Source organism: Pezoporus occidentalis, unplaced genomic scaffold (assembly GCF_034315485.1).
Source record: "Pezoporus occidentalis ecotype Australia unplaced genomic scaffold, CSIRO_AGI_Poc_V1 ctg49, whole genome shotgun sequence".
Lineage (NCBI taxonomy): Eukaryota > Metazoa > Chordata > Aves > Psittaciformes > Psittacidae > Pezoporus > Pezoporus occidentalis.
In genome coordinates, this window is record NW_026915824.1 from 1,961,493 (window position 1) to 1,971,987 (window position 10,495).

Sequence of the window (10,495 nt, forward strand, 5' to 3'; positions counted from 1 at the left end):
TTCCTTAGAGCTGTAAAGCTTATCTCTGGATGGCATTGCAGCAGGTTTTTTTGTGTTTTTTTTTTGTTTTTTTTTTTTTCTCAAGTGAGACTATGGACACTGTCATCAGATTAGAGACCTATGGCCACATGCATGCAGTATTTTCATTAGGAGGAGTAAAATCAGATGCTCCTAGTGTATGTGATATGAAAATCTTTCTGAATATATTGCCTCTTAGCTAGCTGTTGAGCACTTCACTGCCTTTATGCCTTTCACTATTTGAAGGGTATTTTGAAGTCCTCAGGGGTGTGCACAATAACTAGATTGTGATGTAAATACATCTATTTTTTTTGCAAACCTGTATACATTGTAACATTGAAGGTTCACAAGGGTGTTGTTGTAGATACTGCGGGTATTTGTTCTGTTTGTTGTCCACATAATTCAGCAATTTTAGATGATAAACACCCCAAGATACCACTTCTTAATTTAGAATAGAAGGGGAGTGTGAGAGGCCAGAGTTTCCATTTCATGTAACAGAAAATCTTTGTAGAAGAATAGTGATTCTGCGATTATTGATACTGTACTCTTAGTGGGATAGATATGATTTAGATCAAGGGGAGTAAAATTGTACCTCTGTCGTTAGCCAATGCAAATGATGATAAAACCCAACAACCAAACGCTCTGTGGTAGTAAGATTTGCCTTTTGTCACACACTGCATTATGCTCCCCTGTTATCTTTTCATCATGTCTGTAGGGACCCTTTGGTATGAGGCTTTTTTTTTTCCTGTTCTTGTACTACTAGTGTGCAGTTCTGCCCTTCTGCTTTCAGAATGTAAGGGATTATTTGTCCTGTCCTTCCCTCGGTACTGTTTGTAAACCGCAGGGTGGACTGGAGTGTGGCAGCAATCCTCTAGGTGGCAATGCAGACACATGTAGACTCCCTGAAGAGAGAGCCATTACAGCTCCTTCTTGTCAGGCAGAGTACTGTGGTAGGCTCCAGAGAGAGTTAGAGCTTGGGTGGGTGCAGCTGGCTGCATTTCAAGATAGTCTGTGTAATGCTGGAAATGTGGCAAACTCCCGGACCATGTGGTGTTTGACTGTAAGGAGCATGGCAAGGAATAGAGGATTGTCTGGAAATATTAGAGGATCAGTACTGATGGAAGACCGTTGGGTAGGAAATCGTGATGTTCATGGAAATCTTTCCAGAGCTTACCACTTACCTGGTGAAAAACACTGCAGGTAAATGTGGGGAAGAGCACTGTATGCATAGACACATTGCTGTGACTTGCTTTAGAAATGGGCAACTTGATTTTTATTGCACCTTTCTGAGTTTTTTGAGGCTTGAAGACTTGGCAGCCAACTAGGCAATTCAAGAATTTACATCACTAATGGATGCACAGAAAGTTATGGCAAGAGGCTTTCTCTTGGACTAAGCTATAGATCAGCTGTGTTTCTGGGCTGCTGGAAGTAGTTGTTCTTTCCCTGAGTACTCATCTCCTACACTTTCAGGCCTCCTAGACTCCTGTGTTTGGGAAGGTGCTTGTGAGAAACTGTAATGAACACCATCTGCCATCTTGGATGTCTTTTAATTTGGCAGATTGGGATCCACACCAGACTTGGCAGTAAAGGCATGCAGAGGTTATTGCAGTTGGGTTCTTTGCTGGTATTAGTGAATTATCTTTGTGCTTCTGAAGGCAATCCGAAGCCATGGGGGCAGAGGGGGATGAATCTTTGGCTAGCGGTGAGAGGCTTCTAAAAGCTTGATGCAACTGCCAGAAGGATGTCTGACAAGTTGGGGCTGCAGCATTAGCAGTGGCAGAGATTTGCTTTGCTTGTGATATCTCTAGACACTCATGCTCTGCTTTTATGGGAAAGAAGTTTGTTTCTCACTTCTATTAGTATCTTCCAGAATGTTTGGTGCCCTCAGAGCTTCAGTAGAGCCTGTCTCTGCTTGGGAGCAGACTGAAGAACATGACTGTTGGGTGTCAGGAGCTTGTGCTGTTGTTTGGCAGTGTTGAGCTGCTGTGGTACTGTGTTGGAGCTGAAGTCTGTCTGCCAGCAATTGTAGCTGCAAAGTGGTGCACAAAGTTTAATGTGTATAAATTGACTAAAGTTACCCTTTAAAATAATAAGACTTATAAACAATCAATGACTTGGAACTATATTTGTATTTTTCCTCAAGAAGCCAGCACAATTTTTAGTTTGTTTCTTGGACATTTTAGAATAAGTTTAGCTCCTCTTGAAATTACAGTCTTAAAACATAGTTTTGAAAAAGATGTGTCTAAAACTAAGATTTAGGAAAGGGATTTAAGGAATGCATTTGAAGTGATGCATAGCAGCACAGGTAGAGCTGATTTTGTTTTATTTTCCCTTTGTCAAAATGGGGATATTAAAAAAAAAATAAAAATCCTTTGTATTGTTTCTGAAGTCAGATAACAAACCTAATCTGTGTTTCTGTGGGAAGCCCTGAGCATTTCCACTTGAATACACTTCTGAAGAAACAATACAGATAAGTCTTTTGCTTATTGTTTTTATCCATTTAGAATTCACAGATTTTTTTGATTAATAATTGAATATGTCCAAGCGTGTTCTGGAAAAGTTTATGGGGAGAATTCTAGTTATAATGGAGAAATGAAAAATGAGTGTCTGGCTTGTGAACCACTATTAAACTGAAGTGTAAAGGACAAACAACCAAAGAACCAACCAAGCAATAAAAACAGCTCCCTCACTCCCCCAGAAAACCCCAAACCTAACCCTACCCAATGCTGAAATCCCTTCAGAAAAACTTGGTGTGTTTCTTCAGCCAAAAAGGCCTCTCAGTTACCACAGACAAGTGTAATTTGGGATTGGTGGCTTAATAATAGTAGCTGTTTGGGTGAGCAGATTCCCAATTCTTTACAGAAGATCAGTCCTATAAAATGCAGCCACAGACTGCTGCTGAGAAAAAACTCAATTAAGAAAGGAAATTTGTCTGGCAATTAAACAAGCCACAGTAGTGTCTGGAAAAATGGATTACTTTCCTTTTTTTTTTTTTTTTTCCTCCCCTGAAAGAAAACTGATGAGATCATTTTGGCTAAAAGAAACTCATAGGTAGGGTTACTGGAGCAGCCTCTTCATTCTTTCTGTATAATGTGAATGAAGCATGGGTATCTGTGAAAAGGAGAGATGTAAACTTTATATAGTTTATTCCCAGGACCTTTAATATGGTTGTCATGACTGCTTTAATACTATCAAATCATACTTACAGAACAGCTGTTCCAGCTAAGTACATGCTGTTCCCAGATTTGTTTGGCGTGCTACCTGATTTTTAAAATGATAATAGAAGGCCGAGATAAGCACATGTACTAACTTAGCTACGTGAAATACAGTTTGTCAGTTAACATTAGTGCATAACTTAGGATACATTGAAACACTACAGCAACTCAGAAGACTTAAACACTCATGCAATCAGAATTTCATTCATAGCAAGTAAAGGATTTTCTTTGCATATGTTAATTATTAATTAATCGTGTTGTTATGTTCTACTTTCACAGAGAGTTTGTTTATGGCCAGTTAGGTTTTGTACCTAGCTGATACTAGCCAGTTCATTCAGTATCATGAGGAGTTCCCAAAGCATAACATAGACTGACATAACGAAAGACTTGATATTGTAAGGGTCAGCATTCTGTTCCTGTAGGAGCTATGGTGCATGTAGTGACTTCATGCTGCAAAGGCAAATTTAAAATCGGTGAAAATCCTTCTGAAAAGGGTTGTAAGGTTAAACTTCACCTCATGACAGATCCTGCTCAGGAAGCATGAAGCTGGAGAAGAGAATTGTTAAAGGACCTGTTAAAGGGTGGTGAGGCACTGAAACAGCTTGCCCAAAGTGGTGAATGCTCCATCCCTGGCAGCGTCCAAGGCCAGGTGGGACAGAGCATTAGGCAACGTGATCTAGGGTGAGGTGTCGCTGCCCATGGCAGGGGGTTGGAACTTGGTGGTCTTAAGGTCCTTTCCAACCCTAACTATTCTATGATTCTGTGACTGAACCCCAGATAAGGAGGCTATGTATTTTCCTACCAATTAATCGGATGTGAAGTCTACCAGCTGAGTAGAACATGGCAGACATTTTGAAGCCAGACTTATTCACTTATTAGGGTGAATAAGTCATGTTATTGTTTTATTTCCATACACTTGTTTCCAAGCCCCTTATTTTTATAAATAGGCAAACCCATGAATGAGTGGTCTGTGCTTTTATCATGAGTCTTGTATTTAAAAGTAATTTCTTAAGATCTTGAGGGCACCAGAAGTTGCCCTCCACAGAGAATGGGAATTTCAAGAGGTCATTTGCACAGTACCAGATACCCTAGCAGAAGGTTGGCATTCCCAAGGGAAAAAACAATTTTGTAATATATTTTATACTTGGATTAAACCTGTAGGGAATAGTTGTTGAAATGGAAAAAAATATCCTCAGTCACTTTAAGGTACTGTACTGACATCTCAGAGATGCAGCAGAGGTTTCCTTGTGGGACTGTGGGCATCTTCATGCAGTTGTTTCCCTCTTGCAAACTGATGATAACAGTTCTTGTGACAAAACAAAGACGTTGGGTCTTTGAACTCTGCCTCACACACTGCTCTTGGAGTGCTTGAGTTCATAAAGCCTAAAGAGCTGTCATTGCAGAGGTCACTTGTGGTATTATGGTAAAAAATAACTGCTGATAGCACACAAAAAAGGGAAATCCATTTAACAGATTAAAACATTAGTTTTTGTAAGAGAAAGAAAAGAAAGAACTGGTGTCCGAATTCTTAATCTTCTGTGCATGATTTGTAGTATTCTTCGAGTCTGATGCTCAGTTATTGTGAACATTTTGAAGATTAACAGCAAAAATTTTATTATTATTCTGAATAAATCACTGCTTTCCAAATACAGAATACTATCATGTGCATCTGTGGGTGTCTGTATATACATGCAGCTCTGTGTGTGTGTGTGAAAGGAAGGCGCAATGTGAAGTGTAAGAAAAGATTCCTTTTCTCTTTTTCCTAGATGTATGAGAGCACAGCAAAGTTAACGTATTTTCTGTCTGCCTAGCTGTGTCCTCCACAAGCAAGGAGATTTCACATCATGTGTATGTAAGGCTTTTTCCACACTTTGAGTGTGGGTAGGGGTCTAGGATGCTATGCCATGGAACAAATACCAGTCTTGATTTAATAGGTTTCAAGACTGGTTTTCAGTTGTCATTGTTGTTGATTTACTTTTGCCTTTTTTTTCTTCTTATTTTTGGAGAATGCTTTTAATTGCATTGGCACCAAATATTACGTCAATACCAGTCAACCTCAATTTAGTAAATCATAATAAAAGGTCAAATCAGTATTACAAACATTTAACTAACATGGATTGTGGCTTAAACAATGCCAGTTCCAGCAGACACTGAATGGAGATTTTAAAGGCACTTAAATCTTATGCTTAGGAAAGTCTTAGCTTAAGTTTCATTGAGAGTCATTCCAAATCTCACTTAAGAATGGAACTTGGATGGCTTTGACGTTTATATTTCATAGCAGCTTTAATGGTCAACTATTTCCCCTTCTTATGTTCTGTTCAAATCCATTTTATGTAGAGTAGCTGCTGATATCTTCAAAAATAACTGAACAAAGTTACTTGACACTTCTTTCTAGCTTCATTTTTCCACAAAAGCAAATTACTCATACTGGTATGTTTTATTTCAAAATACTCAAGGTTCACATAGGTGAACATGCTAGTGCCAGTACTGATAAGGTATTTCTGCTTAGTAGAAATCTCAGTTTCTGATATTCAAGAGGTTTGATTTTTACCATTAGTAAAGACAATGAGTATTCAGTGGTTATTCAGATACTCTGGTTTAGTTATGAAACTGGAGATCAAACTGGAAACAATAAAATTGCAAATGCAGTAATTTTAAAAAAGGCAAAATTAGTTGTTTCAATGTGCAGTATATATTGTCAAAGTACTATTTGTGATGTACCATAAATTTAGTGATTACTAATTAAAGTAATTATTTTTTAAAAGAAAAAAAAATGCTCAAAAGAGAAGTTTGGGATTATGAGAGGGCATCGTTAGTACTTTTGTATAATTTAATAGAATTTTTGAAACAGTTTTAGAAATGTTATGTGATACTGAAGGTAGTGTTTCTTTAATGATCCTTTCTCATGTTTTTCTTTCCTTTTCTTACAGTTTTTATAAATATTCTAGCTGCTTTTTGTGGTTTTCTCTCTGTTGATATCTCCAGTGCCTAGAGCTGCTTTTCATGCATCTAGGGATAAGCAGCTAGAGGAATTGGGGGTTTTATTGACTTATATGGCATGTATAAATTTATTGTCTTAGTACCTTAGTACCCCCCCTAGAATTAACCAGACTTATCACTTTCCCACATATGTTTTATAGAAATAGTTCTTTGCAAAGCATGCAAGTTACCTTCAAGCACTGTTAGTGACCAGGTGAACAGTAGGCATCTCTCTGCCAAAGAACAAGATTTGCAGCTATTACAAATAAGTGACATAACTTTTTCTGCCATGGGATTACATCAACTTTAAATTTTCATTTTGATGTAATTTATATTTAGCAGAATTGAAGCACAGTAGGGTGTTTTTGCGCTATGACACTTCAGGAACTCACAGTCCTGAATTGAGAGCAATAAGAAAAGAGCATTTATGGCAGTGATGCTGTGTAAATGTATACAATCCAATTCAAGTCATGGGGCTAGTGATTTTTTTGAAGGGAACTGTGAAATGCTTTCTGCAATGTGCTAACTTCCATACCCTACTGAGCATAGCTCTGCATTTACAGCCAAGTTCTAACCTCTGATGCACACACTTGGCTCTTATTTCTGTAAAAGGCATGTACATCTGAGATAAATATTTGGGTTTTATTTGAGGCAGACAAGTAAAGAATGTGTAATGCATGCATATTGCAAATTGGGAAAATGTCATAAGCAAAATTGCATATTTAATTTAAGAATAAACCATTTCTCCTTTGGAGCATTTGGTAGAACTCTGGTATTCTTGTCTTGCTTTTACTGTTTCAGTCTTCTGGGGACTAAGAGTTTAACTTGTGGAGCTTTTGCTGCTTATGACCACATACCCAATAAGTTAATATTAATTTAGATTGTCATGTTAATAAAAACATGTTTAGGGGAAGGCATGTGTGTATGAGTATGTATGTGTATATATATATATATATATATGCATGCTCAGTGGCTTGCAGTGGCTCAGCTGTGAAGCTTACCTCTAGAGTCTGAGGCTTTTACTTTCTCTGTTCTGCAAACAGTCCTTTGCTAAGATGTCGTGTAATGTTTTTTCCACATTTTCTGCTGGCACTGGAATGATCTTCCTCAACCAGAACTGGAACCTTCAACCAGCACATAGGGCTGGTCTGCTGCTATGGCAGGGCAAGATGCAAAATAGGATGGCTGCTGATGCTTTGCAGAGAGCTGAGACGGGGTGGATGAGATGGTTCTCTCTAAACAGCAGTTCCATGTTTTTTCATAAGAGAGTGAGTCAGGCTAGATGGAAGCACAGTCTCGGTTCAGTCCCCTGGAGATCAGTTGGACCATGCTGCTAAACCTCAGGAGTTACCTAATCTGAATATTGTAGAGGGTGTATATTCTAGAGATTCACTGGCATTGCTGGCCAAAAGTCTGGTAATGACAGTTGCTACAAAGCATTTATACTCTCAAGAAAAAAACTGATAAAGTGTCAAGCAAGCAGAAGAATATGAGCAACTTTGCCTGCTTTTAAAATATGTTCTTTTGTTTTGTTTTTTTTTCTTCCCCCTTTCTCTTCTCCCTTTCCCCCCGCCACTTCCTCCTCCTACTCTCTCAGCCACGAAGACTTTGATTTTATATCGGGGACCCGCATGCGTAAGTTGGCTCGAGAAGGACAAAACCCACCGGAAGGCTTCATGGCTCCTAAGGCTTGGACTGTGCTGACAGAATACTACAAATCCTTGGAGAAGGCTTAGGCCACTTATTAACCACAGATCAACCTTTGACGCCTGATTTGTTTACGAGAAGGGGACCACACAGTCACCGTTCATGTTGCTTTGTTGTGGTGTCTGTCAGGAAGTTCTTCTCTGCAAACAGACTCTTTCTGCTTAACTTAGCATCATTATTTGCCTATCCTTATGGGTTCTATTATGTCCTGGCACCTAACTAGCTGCTGTTTTTAATGTCTTCTTTTATTACAGTTAATATTCTTGCAGTAAGATTTTTAACTCTTGTCATTTTTTATATTTTATTGTCTCTGTCCTATGACATCTGCAACTGTTAAATAGATGCAGCTTTTTCATACGTTATTTAAATTGTTGGATAGTGTCTGGTTTTAGTAGTTTGTTAGGAGAAAATGCAATGGTTAGATGCTTAACTGTGGCTAGATTATCTATAAATTGAAAAAGTAAATAAGTTTTAAGACATCCATAAAAGTGTCCTCATCTTTATCTCATCATCATCTCCAGAAGCACTTAACATTAATTTCTTACTATATGTAATCAAAAAGCAGAGTTTTTTATATAACATACTTAATTTTTTTTGCTTTCTTCATTTAGTTTTGGGACTCATTTAGCTGTCTGGTGATTCTTTTGTGCTGTGGACCTGTGAAGATGGCCAAGGAGTGAATAAAAGAAAATATCTAGTTTTCACTTTGAATTGATAACTAATCCAGATTCTTTTTTTTAATGTATGTGCTTGTTGCCATATAGATCAGTAGGGAATGTTCTATTTCATTTTATATAACTGGACAGTTTTTGATTACAGATGTACTTGTTCAGCTTACTAGAACTTAAAAAAAAAATGTCAGACCAATATGGAATTCATGTTTAATTATTTCAAGAAAAATAAAAAATTCCTTACATCTTGGCATATTCTGTGATACAAATGTTTATTCCTGAAGTTATTTTTTTGGCTGTGTTTCAAGGTGTCCAAAGAGTAGCTTCCTTTTCTTGCTTCAGCTTTGCTTGCTTGAAAGACAAAGCATATGTTCTTTTCCTAGGATTCTTTGAAAATCCTGAAGTTGGTTAATTTAGTATGTGAAATGTTAACTGCTAAAGGAAAACATAAAAAGTGAAAAGTAAAATGCTTCAAGTGTGAAGTAACATTGACCTATTGGGATTGATAACATTGGCATCAATATTGGAATCAAGATTTGCAGGTAGTCAGTGTCAGTGTAAAATTCATAACCCCTCTTAGCCTTTTAGCTGGAAGCTATCTCCTATCCTTGTCAAGGAAACTTACCTTTCTATTCTTAACAGGAGGAACCAGCTCAAAACTGTTTTTAAAATGTTGATGCTGGCGTGCTGCTGAGCTTGGATGAAGCATATGTTCATCTAGAGTTTTTTGGACATGGGGAAGGTTGTGATGTAAGGATGTAATGACTGGAATGAATGCTACTTGCAATCTTTCTTTACTTGTTTAAAGTAACCAGTATTTAAGACATACTTTGAGAATTACTTCCTTCTCTTTTATTCCTCTGCTTCTTTGAAGAGATGTAAGAAGTATATTTTAATGGGATTCTAACTTCTGACTGGCAGAAAGCAAGGCAGAATTGGGAAAAGTGAAGAGGCACGTTTATTAGTGAACCACAACAGTAATTTGAGACTGTGTTTTAGTAAGGTGAAGTTTATTTCTTCAGAATTGCTGAACAAATTTTCTTCAAACTTGGTTTTCTTTTTAGATTGTATCAATATGTAGGATGTGTGAAATCCAGAATAAAGAGCCAGTTCATCTGTGTGCAGCTGTTCATGCAAAACTTCAAGTTTTAACTATGAAGTTAGCAGTTGCTAAAATGGGATTTGCTGTCGGAAGTTGGAGTTTGGACTCTTTGCTGTCAGGTTTGATTCTTCTGCTTGCTATGATGAAGCATAATAAAAAGTATTTTGGCAGTATAGCAAACACAGGTCTACAGAAGTGAATGTTTTCAAAGTGCTACGTGTGCTACATGAAATCTTGAAGATAAGGGGTGGTGGCGAGCATGAATGTGACTCATCCTGTAGAATTAATTTAGAAGCAGGAATGCCTTCAAGCAAATTAATACAGTGATAACAAACAGATCTAGTTTTCATGCTTAGCTGGTTTGATGCTGAGGCCCTGTTACAGTGCTTCTGGAAAGTATTCCTTGCAAGTCTCTGTATTAAAGAAGCTTTTGGGTTTATTCTAAGTTTAAGCCAATGCCCTTGGCATTCCCAGCATAATGCTGATTAAAACCAGGAGCATCTGGTCAGTTTGTGGACAGGACTTGCCCTACATGACAATATTTTCCTGTATCATATGAGTTTTCATTGTAGAGTTTGATTTTTATCTCTTGTCTGCAGCTGCATTATTTAAGGAAATCATACCTACTGGAAAGGGCTACCCCAGAAATTATTCTTTTCTAGTGTCTCTCTTTCTTTAGCTTTTCTTTGCCTTATCTCAGTGGATAGTAAGTTATCTCAGTTGGCCAGTCTTAAGGTTCTGCTTTTTAACAGTAGGTTCAATTTCAGTAATGGTGTTACGGCATTTTTGAGGCTCTTCTGAGA

The 10,495-nt window shown here is 37.7% G+C and overlaps 1 protein-coding gene across 4 annotated transcripts in view; it reads left to right on the top strand.

The window, feature by feature from the left end:
* PAPSS1 (3'-phosphoadenosine 5'-phosphosulfate synthase 1) overlaps positions 1 to 8,843 on the top strand; it is a 55,802-nt gene extending 46,959 nt beyond the window's left edge. For all 4 annotated transcript variants that reach the window (XM_062636665.1, XM_062636664.1, XM_062636663.1 and 1 more), the window contains exon 12: positions 7,810 to 8,843. In XM_062636665.1, coding sequence (XP_062492649.1) covers positions 7,810 to 7,948 — 139 coding nt within the window. In that variant the 3' untranslated portion in view covers positions 7,949 to 8,843. The remainder of the gene's footprint in view (positions 1 to 7,809) is intronic.
* The last annotated feature ends 1,652 nt before the right edge of the window (positions 8,844 to 10,495 follow it).